Genomic DNA, 24,240 nt, shown 5'->3' with positions numbered 1-24,240 from the left:
ATCAAGCTTAAAGAAATGGTAACTATCATGCACCTAAAGTGCAAAACTATAACTATGCAAAATAAAAACTACTAATGAAACTCAAAATTTATTTATGCGAGAAAATTCTAAATGAAACTGTAACTTTACCTAAACAAATAAGAAAAACTACTAAAGTCTAAAATTTATTTATTTGCAAAGAAACAAAAGTTAAAGTGAAACTCCCCTCTAACTCGGGTAGATAGCATCGACAAGTTCTATTTCCTCCACCGCCAAGCCCTTCACTTCTTCATGAAACTTTTTAAGCCTTTGTCCATTAACTTTAAAAATCCGGCCAGTAGACATATCCTAGATCTCAATCACTCCATAAAAGAAGACATTAGTAACACAATAAGGTCATTCCCATCTAGATCTCAACTTACCTTTGATCAATTTGAGACGAGATCGATATAGAAGTACTTTGTCACTAATTTGGAATTCTTTCACCTCAATTTGTTTGTCATGAAATTTATTGGCCTTTTCTTTATAAATCCGTGAGTTTTCATAGGCTTCCAATCTAATCTCTTCAAGTTCTTGAAGTTGCAACTTTCTTTCTTCTCCAACCATGTCACTATCAAGGTTGCATGCTTTAACCGCCCAATACGCCCTATGTTCAATCTCCACAAGCAAATGACATGCTTTTCCATACACAATCCTGTAAGGGGACATTCCAATAGGGGTTTTGAAAGCTGTCCTATACGCCTAAAGTGCATCTTCAAGTCTTTTGCTCCAATCCTTCCTATCCGGTCTCACAGTCTTCTCAAGAATTGATTTCATCTCCCTGTTAGACACTTCCGCTTGCCCATTCGTTTGAGGGTGATAGGATGTAGAAACCTTGTGTGTAACCCCATACTTATGTAGTAAAGCCTTCATGTGTCTGTTACAAAAATGAGACCCTTGATCACTTATGATCGTCCTGGGTACTCCAAACCTGCAAAATATATGAGACCTGACAAAACTAACAACAACAGAAGAGTCATTAGTCCGAGTGGGAATGACCTCCACCCATTTGGAAACATAATCAACTGCCAATAAAATGTATGCAAATCCAAAAGAGACAGGAAATGGACCCATAAAGTCAATACCCCAAACATCAAAATTCTCACAAAATAATATGAATTGTTGGGGCATTTCATTTCTAAGTCCTATGTTTCCAGTTCGTTGACACCTATCACATGATCGATAAAAAGCATAAGCATCACGAAAAAGGGTCGGCCAGTACAAACCACATTCTAATACTTTCCTAGTAGTTCTTTGTGGTCCAAAATGTCCTCCACACTCAAAAGAATGACAAAAAGTAAGTACAGACTGAAACTCAGAATCAAGTATGCATCTCCTAATGATTTGATCACTACAAAACTTCCACAAATAAGGATCATCCCAAACATAGAATTTTGAATCACTTTTTAATTTATCTTTTTGAGCTTTTGAAAATTGTTTGGGATAAACATGTGCAACTAAGAAATTCACTAGATCCGCATACCATGGAGACTCACCCTACAGCTGTAGAAGCTGCTCATCCCTGAAATCATCATCAATAGCCGAGTGGTCCACGTCTCCTTCAATCCTGCTCAAGTGATCGGCAACCAAGTTCTCCTTCCCGCTCCTATCACGTATCTCTACGTCGAATTCTTGAAGCAGAAGCATCCATCTGATTAATCTAGGCTTTGCATCAGGCTTCTTGAGGAGATACTTCAAAGCTGCATGATCAGAAAAAATAATCACATGAGAACAAAGAAGATATTATTTGAATTAATCTAAAGCAAAAACAATAGAAAGAAGCTCTTTTTTCTGTTGTTGTGTAGTTTGCTTGAGCTGAGTCCAAAGTCTTGGAAGCATAGCAAATAACATGTGGTGCTCCATCCACTCTCTGTGCTAGTACAGCTCCCACTGCATAATCTGAAGCGTCACACATCAACTCGAAAGGTAAGGACCAGTCTGGGGGTCTGATAATAGGTGACGAAGTAAGAGCCTCCTTCAATCTGTCAAAAGCCTCTCTGCACCTCTGATCAAAATCAAACATAATATCCTTCTGAAGTAGCTGAGATAATGGCAGAGAAATCTTACTGAAGTCCCTAATAAATCTCCTGTAGAATCCTGCATGGCCCAAAAAAGCTCGAACCTCCCGCACGCATGCGGGGTAAGATAAAGAAGATATAGCGCTAATTTTAGCAGGATCTACTTCAATGCCCTTACTATAGACTATATGACCTAAAAACAATTCCATGCTCTACCATAAAGTGACACTTTTCAAAATTCAAAACCAAATCCGTTTCGATACATCTACTCAAAACTCGAGATAAGTTTTCCAAACATGCATCAAATGAAGAGCCATAAACAGAAAAGTCATCCATGAATACTTCCATGCAATGCTCTAATAAATCATCAAAAATACTCACCATGCATCGCTGAAAAGTCCCTGGAGCATTGCACAGTCCAAATGGCATCCTACGATATGCGAATGTCCCAAAAGGGCAAGTGAAGGTAGTCTTCTCCTGGTCCTCTGGGTCGATGCAGATCTGAAAATAACCAGTATAACTGTCAAGAAAACAATAATGGGATTTACCTGCCAGTTGCTCTAACATTTGATCAATAAAAGGAAGTGGATAATGATCCTTTCGGCTTGCTTGGTTCAGCTTCCTATAGTCCACACATACTCTCCAGGAATTCTTCACTCTCGTGGGCACCAGTTCGTTCTCTTCATTAGCTACCACTGTCACCCCTGACTTCTTCGGAACCACATGGATGGGACTGACCCATTTACTGTCAGAAATCGGATAAATGATGCCAGTCTGTAAGAGTCTAGTCACCTCCTTCTTTACAACATCCAAAATCAATGGGTTCAGTCGTCTCTGTGGCTGTCTCACTGGCCTCACATCCTCCTCTAAGTGAATCTTATGCATACAAATGGAAGGACTGATCCCAGGAATGTCTGCCAGAGTCCATCCAATGGCCTTTTTATGCTGTCTCAGAATCTCTAACAATTTTTCCTCCTGATCTGGTTCCAAATTCTGAGCTATAATGACAGGTAATTGCTGATTTTCTCCCAAATATGCATACTTCAAATGTTGAGGTAATGGTTTCAATTCCTCCTGTGTCTATTCAGTAGTAGGTATAACGACCCAAATTTAATTATTTTGAGCCCCAAAAATAATTCAAAAATATTTAGAAATACTATAGAAAAATTCTAGAGATTTTTAGAAATATTTAGAGTATTTTTATGCTATTTTTGGAGTTCGTTTGGTATTTTTACCAAGAGGAAGAAGTTAAAAAAAAAATAATAAAAAAAAATATATATGTTGAAACCAAGCAAGACTCTTCGGCTTGCTTGGTTCAGCTTCCTATAGTCCACACATACTCTCCAGGAATTCTTCACTCTCGTGGGCACCAGTTCGTTCTCTTCATTAGCTACCACTGTCACCCCTGACTTCTTCGGAACCACATGGATGAGACTGACCCATTTACTGTCAGAAATCAGATAAATGATGCCAGTCTGTAAGAGTCTAGTCACCTCCTTCTTTACAACATCCAAAATCAATGGGTTTAGTCGTCTCTGTGTGTAATGACCCAAATTTTCTCATTTTGAGTACCAAAAATAATTCAAAAATATTTATAAATGCTATAGAAAAATTCTAGAGATTTTTAGAAATTTTTAGAGTATTTTTATACAATTTTTGGAGTTCGTTTGGTATTTTTACCAAGGAGAATAAGTTTTAAAAATAAATTAAAATAAAAAAAAAAGGGTTGTAGAAGAAGCTGGGTTTCGAACCCAGCACCCCTGGCCCAAGCAAAACCGGCCCAACCAACCGAGCTGTGCTCGATTTGTTAATCATATATGGAGCGATATATATTTAAGTAGTAGTTAGGAACAGTAAAATAAATTGGAAATAAAAGTGCGCGGTTGAGGAATCGAAGCCAAGATCTCTGATTTGGTTAAAGCCGGGCTGACCAAGTGTGCTAGCGATTGTTTGTTATTAAAGAAGGAGAAAAATTTCATTTAAGCTATAGTTGGAAACGAAAATAACCTTGAGTATAAGTTTTAAATCCTTTTCCCTAAACCTAAAATTTCTCCCGAAATTCCCTTTCTTCTCTCACGCTCACGACGCCGCGCGACGGCTCTCGCTCTGGTGGAAACGAAGACGACTTAGGGCACGTCTCCGGCGGCCGACGAGCATCGTTTTCCGACCGGTCTTCATCCGCGTGTGACCACCTCGACGAGAGGAGCTCGGAAACGCAAAGAAGCTGCTGGGATTCTTATCTATCTGAAACCCTAGATCCCCCTTTCCGGCTGTGAGTTCAAGGATATAAGGAGTAAGTTGCTACTCACCTGCAGTAGGATAGCTCCGATTGTTTCTTTCTTTTTTCGAAAGCTTTGGGATAAATTGTAGGTGGTTTGTGCTTTTGTTTTCGGATTGTGTTGTGCCGAATTCATATTTGCTAGGGATTTTGATCTCTTTCTTTGCTTCCGGAGTGATGTGCAGAATTGGGTTTTTGTTAGAGGGTTAAGTGTAGTTCTGAGAATTGATTTCTCCTTTGTGCTTCTGTGGTAGCATGCTCAAAGATTGAATAAGTTTTGCATAGGTTCTATCTTAAAAACAAACCAGCAAGCATAACTTAGTATTGTGCAATGAAAAGGATAAAAACAGCTTCTCTTGAAGTGTTCTGTGGAGTTCGGTTGTGCTGGGAAAGGGGCACGAGCAGTTCCTTTTGGGGCTTGTTGTGCAATTCGGATATTGTTGCTGCCAGGCAATGAACCTGTGAGGGTTTAGATTTTTGAGCATGTGGTTTAGGTTCTGATTTTCCAATAAATTCTGTGTTGATTTACGCTACAATAGGGGCACGAATAGCTTCATTTGGAGCTTAGAGTAGCCACATTCCTTTTTGGAGTTCATTCCAGTCCAGATTTCTTTGTGTTTGCTGCAGAAACGCACAGCTCTATTTAGAGCTTAGAATAGTCTGTAGTGGCAATGCAGATTTATTTCTTTTCAAGCCTTTATATAGGATTTAAACGGTAGCAGATTTCTAGTTTAGTTCTGGAAGTGTTTAGTTAGATAACAGTGGCTTAGTTGTTTCCATATAGAAGTCCAGTTGTCAAATTTGAATGCCACGGAAGTGGATCTCTAAATTATGTTCCTATCCTTGTTGTTGATCCATATATGATAGTATATGTTAAGCATTTAGTTGGCATTCAATTACATGTTTCAGTTACATGTTGCAAGTTATTGATTCTGTTTATGTAGATAGAATTCGGTTTCCAAAGGAGTTAATGGTTGGACTTGAAGTTGAAGATATTATTCGATTTGATCTTCAGACAATAAGAGTATATTTTCTAGTTATGTTTGCTATGAGTTGAGCATGACTAGTCTTCTTTGCTATTAGATATGCACGAGTATATGGTTTAGTTTCTTTAGAGTGCAGATTTGAAGTTTACTACTTCATTAACGAGCAAGAATAGCTCTTTAATATAAAGCATGTGTTTCATTAAATTTTTTTTAGAAGATTATGAGTAGCTATAAGTAAGAAAAGACCAAGGTCTTGATAGGATCTCTAAATTTCAGAATTTGGGATCAGCAGCACGCCAAGTGCTCAAAGAAATGTTGAGGCATTCTATAATAAAAGAATTAGAAGATAAGAAACATTTTAGTTCTTTCCTTGCTTGTGGAAATTTCCGGTGTAGATTAAGAGGTTTCAAGTATATTCCTTTGTAGATTTGAGAGGTTCTGTTGGGTTAAAGATGTTCTTTACATGTTATGATAAGAATTGAGGAAGTCTTGCAGTTTATTTCAAGTATATGTAAAGTTAGATTTATCTTTAAGCTTTTAGTTTCCCTTTTGTTTTGCTATTAGGCAATGAATACAGAATGACTTGGAATAGGTTTTGGTTTATTAGGCTAATTGGAGGTTGATCCGGCAGTGATTTTTGGTTTATTTATGATGAAGTAGGTAGTGTAATTCCCTTAGTGCAGAAGTGTGGATGAAAGGGTGAAGATGAGCATATGTATTATGATGTTTTGGTGAGTATCATGTATTAAGACTAAAAGATGATTTGAAGTGATGTAATGAATTTAACAGGTAAGAAGTATGTGATTGATTTAGATATGCAAGTAGTAACTTTAGAGTAGAAGTTTAGTTTAGAAGATGAGAAAAGAGATTTAAATGTTACATCAATTTTGAGCATGATTTCTACTCTTTTGTGATGACTCTAAATGTTGATGACGTAAATTAAGGATGGAAACTTTACCTTCGAATTTAGCCATAAAGAATTTCGGAAGTGCTAGAGTTTCAAGTCCTAACAAGTTTAGACCTTTTTAGTGTTATTTAATGGGCAAGGACAGCCCTTTGTTAAAGTATAAGTATTAGTTCTAGCTATGAAATGGGCACAAACAACCCCACTTTGGAGTTTCTGTTTAGATGTTTTATTACGGTTTTAAGAAGCATGATCAGCCTTGTTTTTTTTTTAGCATGGCAAATTTAGTTTCCGTGCATTGATAAGCATGAACAGCCGTAGCTATTACGCAGATTTTTATTAAGTTAGTATGCAGATTTCTGTTAAGCTATTATGCAGATTTTTATTAAGCTAGTATGCAGATTTCTGTTAAGCATTAGTACAGATTTTTGATAAGTATTGTATGTGCAAATTTCTTTTGTATTCTATGCATGATTATGTGTTACATAGTTAGTTTCATTCATAGATGCATACGAAAGATACCCTAACAGTATTTTGGGTTTAAGAAAAGTATAAGAAAGATGAAGAAAAGTATAAGAAAGATAAAGAAAAGAAAGAAAAGGCCAAGGCCTTAAGTAGATCCCAAAGTCAAGACTTTAGGGATTTTTGGCACACAAGGTGTCTATTAAAATGCCAAGGAATTTAAAGAAGTAAACAAGATAATAAGTATTTTACTTTTAAGAAGAGGCTAGTACCCGACTTCACAAGGATGTCGTTAAACAAATCCAGGTGTCCAATTCCGAGGTCTTGGCCCTGGTAGACCAAGGTCTGCTCTTTTAGGATTGGTGGCTCGCTACCCCAACCTATTAGGGAACGCGCATAAGATGGTACTATGCCTGGGCCCAAGAAGAAGTTGATTATTATTTTGAAGTATTAAAAGTATAAGCTTTTGAACAAGTAAAAAAATAAGTTTCACATAAGTATTAAAGAATAAGGCTTTAAGCAAGTGAAATAAGATACAGAAGGTGTTTAGAATTCAGTAAGTTAAGTTCTTTATGCAAGCATGATAGTATAGACTTGTCTTACATGTTTAGCCTTTCAGTATGTTTCTTTACTAATAGAAGAGTATGAGTTAGTTTACTGTTCTTTGCTATTTATGAGCATGATTAGCTATACATGTTAAGTATTTCAGTTAGTATGATTCCTTTGCTATGTATGAGCATGAGTAGCTTTATATGTTAGTATTCAGTTTTAGCATGTTTTTATTTATATACATGCATATCGAGATTTTGTGAGTTAGATAGCGCTTACTAAGCAAATTTTGCTTATAGACTGCACTTCCTCTTACTGCAGATACAGGAAAGGAAAAGATATAGAAAGGAAGGCGACAAGGAGGTGTTTGAAGGATGTGTGATGCCAGGACTATGGAAGCCTTGGGACTAGGAAAGAAGTTTTATTTTAGTCTCCATTGTCTTTTGCTATGTTAGGAGTATTTGAGATAACATTTATTATTTTGATGTGATTAGGACATAGTAGAAGAATTGTGATATGATGTGATGAGTTGTGGTATTGTTTCCTTTATTTTGGATTTATTATACTGAGTGGTTGATTGATATGTGTTCCAGCCGCTTGTGGCTGTGTATATTATGTCATGTATTAATGATTATGGTCACCGGTACAGGGGAGACTCTGCCGAAATTTTTCGGTAGGGTTTCTTCGAGGATTTTAATTATACCGGTTAAGTAGAGTTAGTGGATAAGTAACGGTCATCCTTAGAGAGTAGTAGTAGTAAGAAGGGTGGTCGTAACACTGTGGCTATCTCACTGGCCTCACATCCTCCTCTAAGTGAATCTTATGCATACAAATGGAAGGACTGATCCCAGGAATGTCTGCCAGAGTCCATCCAATGGCCTTTTTATGCTGTCTCAGAATCTCTAACAATTTTTCCTCCTGATCTGGTTCCAAATTCTGAGCTATAATGACAGGTAATTGCTGATTTTCTCCCAAATATGCATACTTCAAATGTTAAGGTAATGGTTTCAATTCCTCCTGTGTCTGGTCAGTAGTAGGTATAACGACCCAAATTTTCTCATTTTGAGCCCCAAAAATAATCCAAAAATATTTAGAAATTCTATAGAAAAATTCTAGAGATTTTTAGAAATTTTTAGAGTATTTTTATGCTATTTTTGGAGTTCGTTTGGTATTTTTACCAAGAGGAAGAAGTTTAAAAAAAAATAATAAAAAAAAATATATATGTTGAAACCAAGCAAGACTCTTCGGCTTGCTTGGTTCAGCTTCCTATAGTCCACACATACTCTCCAGGAATTCTTCACTCTCGTGGGCACCAGTTCGTTCTCTTCATTAGCTACCACTGTCACCCCTGACTTCTTCGGAACCACATGGATGGGACTGACCCATTTACTGTCAGAAATCGGATAAAGGATGCCAGCCTGTAAGAGTATAGTCACCTCCTTCTTTACAACATCCAAAATCAATGGGTTCAGTCGTCTCTGTGGCTGTCTCACTGGCCTCACATCCTCCTCTAAGTGAATCTTATGCATACAAATGGAAGGACTGATCCCAGAAATGTCTGCCAGAGTCCATCCAATGGCCTTTTTATGCTGTCTCAGAATCTCTAACAATTTTTCCTCCTGATCTGGTTCCAAATTCTGAGCTATAATGACAGGTAATTGCTGATTTTCTCCCAAATATGCATACTTCAAATGTTGAGGTAATGGTTTCAATTCCTCCTGTGTCTGGTCAGTAGTAGGTATAACGATCCAAATTTCCTCATTTTGAGCCCCAAAAATAATTCAAAAATATTTAGAAATGCTATAAAAAATTCTAGAGATTTTTAGAGTATTTTTATGCTATTTTTGGAGTTCGTTTGATATTTTTACCAAGAGGAAGAAGTTTAAAAAAAAAATAATAATAAAAAAATATATGTTGAAGCCGGGTTTTGAACCCAAGACCTCGGACCCGAACCAAGTTCTAACCGAATGCAACCGACCAGCTGAGCTACACGATTTTTGTTATCCTTATATGGAGTGAAATATATATAAGCAGTATTTAGGAATGTTTAAATAAATTGGAAATAAAAGTGCGCGGATGAGGAATCGAAACTGCGACCTGGGATTTGGTTAAAACTGGGTTAACCAAGTGTGCTAGCGGTCATTTGTTATTAAAGAAGGAGAAAAATTCTATTTAAGCAGTAGTTAGGAAACAGAGAATAATAGGAAATAAAATGGTTGCAGCTGGGATTCGAACCCGCGAGCCGCGCCCGAAGCATAATGCAGCCAACCAACTGGGTCAGTAGGCTTTATTAATAAGAAGGGAAGCGAAAAATATATAAGCAATAGTAGTTAATAGAAATAATGGAGTTATAAAGTGAGAGCTTAGGGCTTGATTACTCGAGACCAAAAAAAACCCTACCTCTTCTTTCTCTCCCGACGCCGTTCTCTGCTCGAACGAAAACACAAAAGAGGGCTTAGGGCTTCACTCCGGCGGCCGACCAAGGCAAGGTTCTATGGATTCTTCACACCGCCGAGCTCCTCTCGACGAGGAGAAATCTGGAGCACGAGGAGGAGCCGCGATTTCGAGTCTTCCGATTAGAGCTCCGAGACCTAGAAGTCCTCCTTGCGTTCGGTTGTAAGTCCAAGAACGCTAGGTAAGTTGCTACTCACTTGCAGTAAGATAGCTCCGACGTTTAATCCTTGATTTCCTCCTTGTTCCCGAAGCTTTGCATGAGTTTCCTTGTTTTCGGATCATTTGAGCCTTGCAAGTTTCGGAATTTTTGCTGCCAATCGATGAATCTGTAATGGTATAGATTATTGAGCAACTTTTCTTTATGCTATGCGTAGTTGGAAGAATTAGATTGTGTAGATTCATTGGGTGCATGTTTCAGTACATCACGGTATTAATGCTTGTGATAACATCAGCAATTTTCCTTATGCTCTGCTTAGTAAGGATTAATTTAGAATGGGTAAGTGTATCAAGTGTAAGTTTTACTTAGGTTTTACATGGTATCAACTTAGATCTCCTTGTTACCTTAATTAGTATCACAGTTTTAGCCTTCCAGTTTTCTTAGCATTTACTGCATCCTTTCCTTAAGTTTTGCTGGATTGGAATTAATGTGGAAGGTACAGATTATTGGTAGGTTAAGATTCAATGGCTGGAGGTTTTGTTCTTTTGAGAGCTTCCAAAATCTTGGACAGATTCTGTCGGTGGATTTAGCTTGATGATTGGTATTTTGATGGAGATTTTAGAACTAAATCAGCGGATTAAGAAGAGTGAAGAGAACCTAATCCTTTTGTTTGCAGGATATCGATTATGCTTTGAAAAGGTTTGAAGCAGATGGACAACTTGAAGCTATGCTTTCTAGATTAAGAGTCCATGCATTAGAGCTGCTGAGTAGAAGATCATATGATTTATTTCAATGGGGTTTCACTACATATAATCAGATGTCTGTAAGATATAACATTCTGTTATACTAGTTTATTCAGGAGATCAAGTGGGTTCCATATTTAGGAAGATAATTCCTGTATCGATTATTGAGGTTAGTTTAGTCTAAAAGTGAGAAGTATGTGATGATTTGGTTATGCAAGTAATAAGTTCAGAATAGAAGTTTAGTTTAGAAGAAGAGAAAAGAGATTTACATGTTGATCAATGTAGATTTTATAAAGTATTAAGATGTAGATTTTGTTAAGCTTAGTATGCAGATCTTAGATAAGCTTAGTATGCAGATTTTAGTTGAGCTTAATATGCATGGTGTAATTTTTAGCTTAGTTTTTACTTGTTAACTCCATGAGCATGATTGGCTTTAAGATTAGTATTTTAACAAGCATGAACAGCCATGTATTCTAGTGGAAGAATAAGAGCTCTATTAAATTCTTTTAGAAGTGTTAACAAGTATAAGATAGATAAAGAAAAGAAAGAAAAGGCCAAGGCCTTAAGTAGATCCCGAAGTCAAGACTTTAGGGATTTTGGCACACGAGGTGTTAAAGAAAATGTCGAGGCATTATATATTAGAAGTATTAAAAGATAACAAGTATTTTACTTTTATCAGTGGCACTGTACTGGACTCTCAGTTGTCCTTGGGTTGGACTCCCATAGTCGTCCATAGGTTCAGATAACCTAGTAGTAACGGCATGGCCGACGGTCGACGGTCGACGACCTGAGGGTCGCCAAATGGGCCGCCAAATGGGTCGGGTCGTTACAAAAGTAAAAGCAAGTACAGTTGTCGGGCCCAAGAAGAAGTTGATTATTATTTTAAAGTAATAAAGTATAAGTTTTGAAACAAATGAAACAAGCACCATTTATGCTTAGAGTTAGTAAGTTTAGTTTCTGTTAATTTGAAGCATGCAATATTAGTTTTATTTGTTTCCTGCTTAGTTATGTAGCATGATTCCTTAGTTTTCTTTGCTATTAGTTTGGCATGAGTAGTTATGTTTATGCTTTATTTTCTTTTAGAGCATATAGTTTCTAGTTCTTTTCTGTATACATGTATATTCGTGTTTTTGTGAGTTAGTTAGCGCTTACTAAGTAAATTTTGCTTATAGACTGCACTTCCTCTTACTGCAGATACAGGAAAGGAAAAGATATAGAAAGGAAGGCGACAAGGAGGTGTTTGAAGGATGTGTGATGCCAGGACTATGGAAGCCTTGGGACTAAGGATGAAGTTTTCTTTTAGTTTCTATTGTCTTTTGCTATGTTAGAAGTATTTGAGGCTGTACATGATATTTTGATGTGATTAGGACATAGTAGATGAATTGTGATATGGTGTGATGAGTTGTGGTGTTGTTTTCTTTATTTTGGATTTATTATACTGCGTGGTTGATTGATATGTGTTCCAGCAGCCTGTGGCTGTGTATATAGTGTTTGTATATCAGTTTAAGGTCACCGGTATAGGGGAGAATCTGTCGAAATTTTTCGGTAGGGTTTCCATGTGATTTTTAATCATACCGATTAAGTAGAGTTAGTAGTTAAGTAACGGTCATCCTTAGAGAGTGGTAGTAGTAAGAAGGGTGGTCGTTACAGTAGGTGATTCTAGGGGTAGTGCTGCTGAGCAATCCCCTACACTTACCTCTTCCTCTCTGAGCGATCCTAGGGGTAATGCTTCTCCCAAGCAATCGCCTACGCATTCACTTGAGTTAACATCAGATTCCACATCTAAAACATCTTCCAATAATGCAACAAATTCATTATTTGTACCAAAATTATAATCCTCTAAGTCTAAATCAATATCTGACACAAACTCCATGCCATCCAACTCCTCCGAGATATCCATGCTAAGTATAGAATGATCCTCTCTAGGATGCTTCATAGCCTCAAAAATGCTGAAACGAACCACTATGTCTCCTATCTCCATAGAAAGATTTCCTGCATGTACATCTATCTTGGTTCTAGCAGTCTTCAAGAATGGACGTCCAAGAATAAGCGGAGCCCTGTTTGCAAGCACATCACCCTCCATATCTAAGATGTAAAAATCTGCAGGAAAAATTAACTCCCTCACTTTTACCAATACATCCTCAATTACTCCTGCTGGGTGTGCTTGACTTCGGTTGGCCAACTGAATCACTACACCTGTGGGCTGCAAAGGTCCAATTCTTAATGACTGAAAAACTGATTAGTCATCACATTAATAGAAGCTCCAAGATCTAACATCGCATCCTCAAAGATACAATCTCCTATCACACAAGGCACTGTGAAAACTCCTGGATCTTCACACTTCTGAGGAACTGGTTTAAGTAGTGCTGAAACATTCTTTCCCATACTTATCAATTCATTCCCCTTTAATTTCTTTTTGTGCACACAAAGATCCTTGAGGAATTTGGCATATTTAGGAATTTTCTTGATCATTGTAAGCAAAGGCACATTCACTTCAACCTTGCTAAATAATTTCACCAATCTTGATATTCCCTAGCCTTTTCTTCCTCCATTTCTTTTCTTGGTTGTACACTTCTTTGAGGGAAAGGTAACGGAATGGAATGCTCGGCTCCTTGCTGTTTAAAAGTTTTGTCCAGATTCTGCCCAGAATTTCCAAGGTTCTGTGCTGAATTTTGAGCTGAATTTTGAGCTACCGTTGGAGTAAAATTCACGCCAAAATATGCTCCATCAAGTTGATCATATCCTGAAGCTGCCGGTTGATTGAAATGTTGCTGATCAGCTCCGTTAATCCCATACTGTGCAGAATCCGGTTGCTCTGAATTTGCTGGAAAATTCTGGAAACTTTGTGGAGTCAAATCTGAAGCTGTCCTGGATATGCCTTGCTGTGGTCTAGCAGAAAAATTCGAATTCGGGTCTGAAATTGTTTTACCACTTCGAAGAGTTAATGCACTCACATTTCCTTTAGGATTTGGAGTCGGTTGTGAAGGTAATTGCCCAGATCCTTGATTTTGCATCTGATTAATGTTGCTAGCAAGCTGCCCAATCTGCCTTTCAATGTTTTGCAATGCTGTATCAGTCCTCTGCTGATGTTGCTGCTGTTGCATCATCTGCTGCTGTTGTTGAAGCACTTGCTGCATCAAATCCTCAATTTTTGAGCTGCTAAAGTTCTGCTGAGGTTGCATTGATCTTGGGCTTGTAGAAGAAGGTAGTGCAAGCTGAGATTGGTGCTGATTTGCATTACTTGGCTGCTGGAAATTCTGCAAAGGTTGCTAAACATGCTGGAAATGTGTGTGCTGATTCTGTAAATTCTGAAACTGTGGCTGACTTGCAGTATTTGAATGCTGGAAATTCTGGAATGGTTGAAATTGCTGATTTTGGCTGAAATTTTGCTGAAATTGAGGCTGCTGTTGTTGCTGAAATTGCTGTGAATGACTTGCTGGATGATTCTGGTAATAATGATGATTCTATTGATGCTGATAATATGGTTGATGAATCTGCCCTTGTGGTTGTTGCTGATAAAATGCATTCCCATACCTCAAATTAGGATGATCCCTCCATCCCGGATTGTAAGTTGAAGAGTTAGGATCATATTTGTATTGCTGAAATTGAGGTCTTGAAATGACTGCAACGAATTCATCTTGATGTAGATTAGGACAATGATCTGAAGAGTGATCTTGGCTTGAACAAATTCCACACAACTTCATCATTGGTAAAGGAAAATTTGAAACATGACTCGAATTTTGCAACGCCATTTGCTTTACTAGAGAAGTCAATTCTTGCAAATTATTCCTAATTTCTTGTTGTTCAGTTGAAACCAAATGAGTTTCATTAACCACTCTAGTACCAAGAGCTCTACTCCCAAATTGCTATGAGTTTTCCGCCATATTTGAAATTAGCTCTCTTGCTTGATTTGGAGTCTTATTCACCAAGGCTCCTCCAGCTGCTGCATCTATCATGCTCCTATCCATGGGAAGTAAACCCTCATAAAAATATTGAACAAGGAGCTGGTCACTAATTTGATGTTGTGGACAACTCGAGCACAACTTCTTGAATCTCTCCCAATAATCATAAAGAGTCTCTCCCACTACTTGTTGAATACCACAAATGCTCTTCCTGATAGTTGCAGTCCTAGAAGCAGGGAAAAATTTATCCAAAAATGCTCTCTTCATATCAATCCAACTTGTAATGTATCCAGCTGGAAGGCAATATAACCAGTCTTTAGCTGCTCCCGTCAAAGAAAATGGAAAAGCCCTCAACTTAATGTCTTCTTCTGAAATCCCTTGTGGCTTCATGGTTGAACAAACCACATGGAATTCATGTAAATGACGGTTGGGATCCTCTCCTGATAAGCCTTGAAATTTGGGAAGCAGATGAATAAGTCCTGATCTGAGTTCAAAATCTCCTGCCAAATCTGGATAAGTGATGCATGAGTACTTATAAGCCACATTTGGTGCTGCAAGCTCTTTCATAGTTCGATCCCCTTCTGTTATTTGATTATCCATCTCTGAAATTCTGCTCTCACAAGTTGATGCTGACCTAGCTTGTCTCCTTAAAGCCCAAAAGGTTCTCTCAATCTCCGGGTCAAGTTCAAGCAATGTTGCAAAGGAAGACCTAGTCATGCATGCAATTCAACAATCAAAATTCAGTAGATATTCAATGAAATCAGAAAAAATCAGCAAACTAAAGCTGAGAAAATTATTCACAATTCAAAACAAACAAACAAATCTAACAAAGTTTAAAGGTTCCCCGGCAACGGCGCCAAAATTTGGTCGCTATCAAAATTGATGTCACAAATAAACTCCCAAATTAATGTTCAGATCGAAAACCTACAACTACACAAAGCAATGTTTTAGTATAAGGCCCGAGTCGAATTTTCTGAGGATCACGCTAGACGTATTTGTCTTGGATTAAGAACACTCTTTTTGGGTTTTCTAAATATGAAATGGAGGTTTGGTGTTAAAATGCAACAGAGAGCAGAATTAAACTTGTTGACAAAAACCATTACCTACTGCAGACTTTACTTAAACGTACTAAAATTCAAACACTTAACTCATACTTGCACTAAATGGAATTCAACCTAATTACTACAATCAAACCTTGTTTATTCTACACATGCACAAAGCAAACTAGATCTCTAATTCTTATCTACCAGCACTAAATGTAAAACCAACTCTACTTAGCTAATTTAATTCATCTACAGAAACAAAATTCAGAATTCCAACTTCATTCACTGCAGATTTAAAACAGAGAACTTGCTTTACACTGAACAGAACCAATCAATATAGAAATTAGCTACTCTATTACACGAACTAAATTATCAGCTAACAAATGGTTTTAATAGAAATTTCAGTCACAACCAAAGAACTGGTTTGCAGCAGCACTGCTGTAAATAACAAAACCAAAATAGAACAGCCTAGTTTAGAAATGAAAAGAGCAGATTCGTGTATAAGAATTAAACTAAAAACGAATCTAAGCTATCTTCAAACAATTTCAGAAATAAAATTTTGCAGGAACAAGAAATCTAAACTAAGAAACAACTGCAAGAAAAACTAAACATCCCTACACCCAAATCTCGGACCAAATTCGTCTTCTCCTTGCCGTCACACAAGGATCTGTAGAGAACACTCCAACAGAAGTCAGATGGTGTCCTTAAACTCGAGACAACTCAGATTAACTTGTATCAGCTCACAAAAATACAGCGAGATCAGGTTTCTGAAGTGTCTCTCTGCTGCACGCTGCTGGGTTCGCTGGCACTGGAGTCATGAACTGGACGAAGGCTTGAAATGGATGGAAAACTGTCGGAAAAGGCTCAGAATCACCGGAGGACCACCGCCGATAATCCTGTGATGGAATGGAAACTCAGACCTGAAGAACGCCGCTGATCTAGGCTGAAAATCGCAGCCCACAGCTACAGTACCATGCTTGCCAAATCCACTTGCTGATGAGAACTGATGGTCGGAATCTGATCGTCGAAGGTTGAGGAACTCCACGCTGGTGAAGACAAGCTGGTTCGAAGCTCTGGAAGAAGGGAGGGAGTCACGTCCGCGCTGTCACGAAAACTGGCACGATGAACAGTAGCGCGAGTTCACTGTTCACCGTGCCAAAAATTCCCTTTTATACCTAGGGTTTGGTCCAGCTGGGGTTTGACTCGAATCCAAGCTCAATTGGGGTCAGTTAGGGCTTTGGGCTCCATTTGGTTGAGTGAACCATGCCTCCACTTGAATCATGAACCCATTAGTACCCTACAAGACCAAATTCACATAATGAGAAATAAATCATGCATAAGATGGAAAAACCTCATAAAGCTCATAAAAATCTTGTTTGGGGAAACATGATCAAAATTGGAATTAAACATGTGCAAATATATAAAGAACACCAAATATTAACCCAAAATTAATGTATCAATTCATAGCTTATCACACACTTACAACCCTTGATGTGAGAAGAAGGGTAAGAAGAGATGCTTGCCGAGGTTTCCAATGTCTTGGTGATGCCTCCTTGCTCTAGAGATGGACGGAACATTGAGAGATGACAGTGGATGAAGCTCTAGGATTTCCCCTGAAGGGGAGAACCCTTTCCCAAGGAGAGGGGGTGAAATCCCAAACCAAAGATAATCAAAGAATAGGGTTCTTGACCCTTTTATGCCTCCTCCACGCTGCCCAGGAAAACCAAGATTACAGGCATTCGGTAAACCAATTTTTTCACCCATTAAACCAGGTTTTCTCGTGATTTAACCTGAAGCAAAGCTGTAACCTTTGAAATTATCTTCAATCTGATACTTTGATCGAGCCCTGGCTCAAACCGAGCCGAAAGTTATGGCGGTTCGAAGTTTGGTCTGCAGTCTGACTGGAGGTCCAGTTGAAACCGCGATTGGGAGGCACGACCGTGCCATTTAGCACGGGAAAAAAAAATCTTTCTCTTTGTTGGATCTGAAGAAAATTTGTAGATATTGAAGTCAGCTACGTTTCGGTATAAATAACAGCCTGAAACTCCAACGGAGCACAAAGTTATGGCTGAATTACGATCGGTCTGTAATCTGTACAGAATTCAGCACAGCTCTGTTTTGGCGTGGCACAACCCATGTTCTTCGTCGCACGTCCGTGTGGAATCCACACGGCCTCACACGACTTCTTCTCAGATTGAGTCGCATGGGCATGTGGGATCACACGGCCGTGACCTTCTTCGTCTCTACCGAGGTCACACAGCCGTGGCCTTCCTCCCCTCTAGAATGTTGGCACGACCGTGTGTTGCTTGGCCACGATGTGATTGGCATGGCCGTGCCATTCGACACGGTCGTGACCCTCTTCAATTCTGTATTTCAAGCACGATCGTGCTATTTGGTACGGCTGGAACGTGCTCATGGCCACACGGCCGTGTGGTGCTTGCACGACCTAAGCTCCTGTGTGCACTTTTGCTCCATTTTCACTCCAAATAACGTCCTGTCGACAAGAAAACAAGCAAAGAGCAGATCTCCAAACAAATATAATGGAAGTATGACATTATAAAGAAATAGAGTGCAATAAACATATAATATGTTATGAAATACAAGTAGATGTGCGTCCAAACATGCATAAATGATCATAAGATCTACGCACATCACTACACTCTCAATATCAACTAGTTCATGTCCTACATCATCCAAAGTGACTAATGGTTGTGCGACCAAGGAGAGTGATTCTTGGGTCATCCCTACACATCCCTCCACAACATGATTGTAAATTGGTTCAGATGTAGGAAGGGAATACTCTTCTGGATCTTTGATATTAGGAGATAATGGAATTAAAGTGGTGCACTCCTTTATCAAAGTCTCAGATTCATGATCCTCAAGCTCATCACAGTATTTTCTCATTATAGACTCCTGCAAAGCTAAGAGATTAGCTGAAATTCTATTATTTGTTGAGTCTATACTATCAAGCGTATCCTTGCGTGATTCAGCTTGAAGAGCTTGAAGCTCCTCTAAACCTTTCAAAATTCTATCCACTGTAGACAATGATTGAGCTTCCATAGCATCTACATAGTTGCCTTGTCCCTTATTGAAGCTAAAAGAAAATTGGGGGTCTTTTGAGTCGAAGCCATATGCGTGTGAATTTGATGAGACCATTTCATCTATTTTTCTATTGAGTTCATCTATTGATGTTCCCAAATTGTGTAGCTTGTAGCAATTTTTGATTGAATGACCTATTTCTTTGCAAATTTTACAAAAATTTTACTCTCACCTTTGATTAAAGTTAGAGAAAACACCCCTTCTTTCAACATGCATTCTATATGGATGGTCAAATAATGTTGGAGAATTATCATATATATATTACCAGTTGTACAACAAATCTCACAGAAAAGAGTATTAGAGTTCACAACAGAAATTTGGTCAAACTTTTGAAATAGAGCTTTCAGTCTAGTGTTCAGTTTAAACAAGTCCATCTAAATGATTATAGTCAGACCAAGATAGACATGTAGAAGTAAAAAAAAATACAGAATTAAAAATAAAGGAAAGAAAAATACAAAAAAGGAAAAAGAAAATGCCTAGAGTAACTCATATGCTAATCAGCTAATGTTAATCGGAAACAATCCCCGGCAATGGCACAAAAAACTTGTTACGTTACGACAAGTGCACGATTACGACGTCAGTAATACAAAAGATATCAAAGGTTAATTGGAAAAGAGAGAGTGAAGGAAAGAGAGAATGTAAAAAGTAGAGAAAGAGAGAGAGTTAGATTTGGGGATGGATAGATACTAGGATTTCGGTTTCACTATGATGCTAATTAATGACCTTATGCATTATTCATCTCCTTACCTCCATTTTTATGCACATGTAGAAAGTTACCGACTCTCTCCTGCAGTGGACAACTGGCAGGATAGTTAGATCAACATCTCTTGCAATTAAATAGGAATGATTCCTATGAAATCCGTTAGTGGGATCTTCCTGTCACTAGCGTCCCTCGGTCATACAACAGAGGAATACATGCACTACTTAATAAACATAGAGATGAGGATTACAATTGACTATGACTACTTACTTCCTTGTAGAGAATTGCTTCTCCTTTCAAGATGATATCCTAGATGTCCGTTAATGGGATCTGCTTGTCATTAACGTTCCCCGATCATACGATCTAGGGTATTCCTCTACGGGATCCACAATCAATCCACATCTACATGTTTGCACCATTCACACACTTCATCAAACACATAGAAGACACAACACAAATAGAACAGGACATACCACTTTAGTGAATAAGAAAATATCCAAATAAATAGTTCATACATCCACAATCACATCATAGCTACTTCCTACATCTTAGATCTAGAGATCTACTCCATTGCAAGAGAATACAACCAAGAAACAAGAAGTAAAGCAATCTACAACTCAAAATATAAGGAGAAGAGAAGAGAAAGCCTATCCATATAGCACTAGTCTTCTTGGATACAATCCTCACTTCGAAGGTAGACGAATCAACGAAGATGGAAGAACTAGGGTTTCCCCAAGAGGGAGAACCCTTATGAGGAATAGGGGTGAGCCCCAAGCCAAAGATTCATAAAAAGGGGAGAAAAACCCCTTTTATATCACGTGGCACAGCCCTTGCACGGGCCATGATACGACCGTATGAATCCACACAACTATGTGCTGCCTTGGCTCTGGTCTGATGGCACGACCGTGTGGTCCACACGGCCAAAGTCTTCTTCTTCACTGAAACTTCCACACAACCCGTGTGGATTGACATGGCCTAACTCTATTTCTAGAAATATGACATGGCCATGTGGTCCACACAGTCAAAGGCTTCTTCTTCTCTGGAAATGTGACATGGTCGTGTGGTCTACACGGCCAAAGGCTTCTTCTTCTCTGGGAATGTGACACGGCAGTGTGATCCACACGACCATGACTTGACCCTTGCATGACCCATGACATGGCTCTACATAGCTATGTCTCATTGAAACATCTTTTAGACCATCAAAATGGGGTTTTCTCAAGTTGAAGTCTTCAGCAAAGTTGTAGATCTTGAAGTCATCTGCATTTGATATAAAGAACAGCCCGTAACTCTAAACGAACACAAAGTTATAACCGTTTTAGTTTCAATCTATAGTGTTGAAAATTCCACACTGCCGTGTGGATTCCATACGGCCTTCACACGGTCGTGTGTATTCCATACGGCCTTCACATGACCCCCACATGGCCTCCACACGTCCGTGTGGATTTCACATGGCCAGAACATGAAAAAACTTGATTTTTCCATGCCCATGTGAGTTCCACATGACTCGGACACTTTGGAAGCTCTAGACTTAATTTAAGCATCATTTTTGCTCCAAATCATGTCCTATCAATTAAAACAAGCAAAGAGTAGATCTCCGAATAAAAGAAGTAGAAATATGATATATAATGAAATAGGGTGCAATGAACATAGATTATGCTAATGAAATATAAGTAGATGTGCGTTAAAGCATGCATAAAAGTGTATATAATCTACGCACATCATAATTGTAGTTCTAAGATTTTCTTTTCTTTTTCTTGAGATTTTAGCAATTGGCGACAATCTTGAAGGGCTATTTCTAGGCTAGCGTTGAGTTCAGTCTGTGAATTCACTTTGTCCCGTATCTAAATGAGTTCATTGTTAGGAAGGTTGAAAGTAACCTATAATTCCTCCACTTTATCTTTTAAGGTTTGATTAGTCCTTTCTAAATCCGCAACTAGCTTACTCAAATGTAGGCTTGAAGTATAGAGCTAGATAGAATAACAGCATGGTTACATTTTGTAGATACTAACTAAAGAAGTTTGGTTAAAGACTTATCGCAGTAGCTTGATGACTATGATCATCGACACATTCAGATACAGTATTTCTTTTCATATGTGCCTGTGACTGTAACCAGGACTCACCCAGTGATCCTTTTAGCTGAAGTAGCCCATATGAGGTGGGAATAGAAATTTGACCAAGCTGGGAGGGTAGCCCATGAGATTATTTGAAAAGGATGGGGGAGTTGGTGGAAGTTGTAAATTGTGAAGAAGAGGAAGGAAGTTCAGGAGAAACCAAGGAAACCTGTAGTGACGGATCAGGAGGTGATCAATGAAGGATCTTGTTTAATAGGTGTCCTTATAGGCCCAGGAATAACCGACCTCTTGCAAGGGGTTCTTTTGGCATGATGCTTGGTGGAATAAGAGGTGGTAGCATGAAGGAGGGGCAATGGAGCCACAAGAACAGTTGGTGCTGCCTCAAGTGAAGGAACAACTGGAGGAATAGCAAGAGACATAGGAATGAAAATTCTTGGCCTCATCATATTTAGTGTAGACTTGGAATGAGTACGCGTAGGAGGAGTGGGTTCCTTACCTCTAGTATAGGAGATTTTAGAAGAAGTAATAGGAATCTATTCAAAAGTAGCTATGGTGTAGGCAAGTGGACATGGGGAGGAGGCACGAGGTTTTTTACGCTTCACCACGAAGGGATCTTCTTATTCTGATGAGTTTGATGACTCCTTGGGTTGCTCAGATGGAGGTAATAAACCAAGAGAAGAGGAAGGGTGATTGAGACGACGATCCCTTAATAAGTCTTCCCCCATTCTAGTCAAGATTGCTCTTGTTAGGTGAGTATTCTTGTACATGAAAGCGGGAAGGATAGCATCAGCTGGGAAAAAGAGAAATACATGTTAGAAACAATATGAAAAAGATCAAAAACATACATAAGGAGAATAATCTTACTAAAGGGAATGTCCAAGGCTGTGTCGACTGGGTTAAGACCGAAGGCAAATAATAAACCTTCGGCGATTAAGGCAGGTTGGTTGAACTTTGCTCCTTTTAACTTTCCCATGGAAGAGCGAAGAGCGGGATCGTCAAAAATATCACCTAATTGGGGAATGGGAGAAAGGTTTCGATGCCAAGTTATCAGATATGGTGGGGGAGAAAACTTATCGGCCAAATTGACAGAGGTGAGCTTTTCAAGTTGTTGGCAAGCCTCTGCTCAAACTGTGGTTAAAGAACCTCTCAATTATATTGGAAGGGTGGAAGAAGATGTGGAGGAGGATGATAAAGAAGTGTGAAGTGAAGGAGGAGAGAAGAGAAGAAAAGGAGGATACTGGTTTTTTTGGTTAGGTAAAGGAATTTATTCTGGGAAGGTCATAATAAACTCAGGATCCGAACTAGCACTTTGAATGGAAGAATTTTCTGGTGGTTGGATAGGTGGGGAAGCAAGAATAGGATATAAGGAAGATAGGTAGGTTCAGGAGAAGTGGGTTGAATATCTCCTATAGGCATATCTTCAGGAACAGAAATAGCCCGTTTCTTGAGAAGAGGCGCTAAGGTTAACCTCCGCCTAGGGCGTTTTCTTATAGGAGTGATTTTTGGTGTTTGGTCTTGTAGCTCCAAATAGGTGTCCCCTGACAAGGGAGGTAAACTTGTGGATGTCTCCCCGGAAATGGTTTGAGAACTTGAAGCGAGCATAGGTTGGATAGAGGGTTCAGACAAAGGAGTATCAGAAGCATGAGATGAGGCGGCGTTAAGCTCTGCATTGAGCTCCTGTTCCATGGATAGTAAAGCCTCCTCCTATAGGTAGATTTCCTTATCAACCAGAGCTTTGAATACAGCATCCACTATAACAAATAAAAGAGTATTTTAGTTAGTAACAGAGTGACGACTAAAGTGTCAAGACTCACCAAAGGAACATTACAATGTCTTTTGAACAGGGCTCAGGTGAAAACGGTATAGAAGATCATTACGTAGCCATTTATGGATGTAAAAGCAATGACCCAATAATCTGTTGTAATAATCAGAGAAGACTAGTTGTTGATAAAATTCTTTTACATTAAGAAGAGGAGGGAAAGAAAATTGCCATGAGGTAGACCATGTAGCAGGTTTAGGAAATTTTACGAAGAAGAAGTGTGATTTCCAATCCTTATTGGAGGAGGGCATGTCTGTAAAGAACACCATCTTAGGACGGGACTGAAAAAGGAATACTCCTGACTCTGATTTTTTAGGATAGGAGAACATGAAAAAATTTTGAGGAGTAGGAGGGATACTAAAAGGAAAAATAGCATGTATAACCCACATAAATATTGAAAAGCATTTGGAGCAAATTATTGTAAAGGAATACTGAAATACTGGCTTATCTCCGACAAGAAGGGAGGAATAGGGAAGCATAAACCTACTACTAATTGATCTTTGAAGAAGGTAACATAGTTATTAGGAGGAAGATGGGGATGAGCATCAGGTTGCGAGACCTTGATGAGATATTCTTTAGGGATTTCATACTGAGAGCGAATAGAAATTTGATCGTCAGTACTAAAGGAAGATTGAGTCAAAGCATACCAAGGAACTAGTAACTCCTCGGCATGGTGAAAAACAGAAACACTTAAGGGATAGGTAACTTACTAGGTCCTTAAGGATGAAAGGTAACAGAAGAAGGTTGGGGAAGATGAAGAAGTGCAGAATGTTGAAGAAGGTCGAAAAAGAGAATCACTAGAAAATGAGTTGAGGAAGATAAAGAGTAAAGAAATGAAAAAAGATTTAGGGTTTAAGATAGTATAAGGATCTCCGTCAAAGTGAAATGGCTCGCGATGGGAGAAGTGTTGATTTGCTAAGGGGCATGTGATAGGACGTCGATAAAGAAGCATGTTAAAGGTTTCTTCAAGAAATAGGGAAAAAATGCTACGTGGTGATCACCTATAAAGAGGCATTTATGATAGACAGAACATACC

At 38.6% G+C, this 24,240-nt stretch overlaps 1 protein-coding gene and 1 pseudogene across 1 annotated transcript; both read right to left on the bottom strand.

The window, feature by feature from the left end:
• Positions 1–207: 207 nt before the first annotated feature.
• On the bottom strand, positions 208–8,744 carry LOC121972286 (uncharacterized protein K02A2.6-like). Its single transcript, XM_042523970.1, has 8 exons — positions 8,499–8,744; positions 2,676–3,116; positions 2,585–2,596; positions 2,418–2,537; positions 1,789–2,248; positions 1,520–1,718; positions 439–673; positions 208–327 (listed from the first exon to the last, which is right to left on the bottom strand). The coding sequence occupies exons 1-8, from the start codon at positions 8,742–8,744 to the stop codon at positions 208–210; spliced, it is 1,833 nt and encodes a 610-aa protein (XP_042379904.1).
• A 3,668-nt stretch (positions 8,745–12,412) lies between these two features.
• Positions 12,413–18,670, bottom strand: LOC121972285 (annotated as a pseudogene).
• Positions 18,671–24,240: the final 5,570 nt, after the last annotated feature.

The sequence above is a fragment of the Zingiber officinale genome, chromosome 4A (assembly GCF_018446385.1).
Source record: "Zingiber officinale cultivar Zhangliang chromosome 4A, Zo_v1.1, whole genome shotgun sequence".
NCBI classification, from domain to species: domain Eukaryota; kingdom Viridiplantae; phylum Streptophyta; class Magnoliopsida; order Zingiberales; family Zingiberaceae; genus Zingiber; species Zingiber officinale.
The sequence above is the reverse complement of the archived record's forward strand: the minus strand, read 5'-3'. Positions and strand labels throughout refer to the sequence as shown.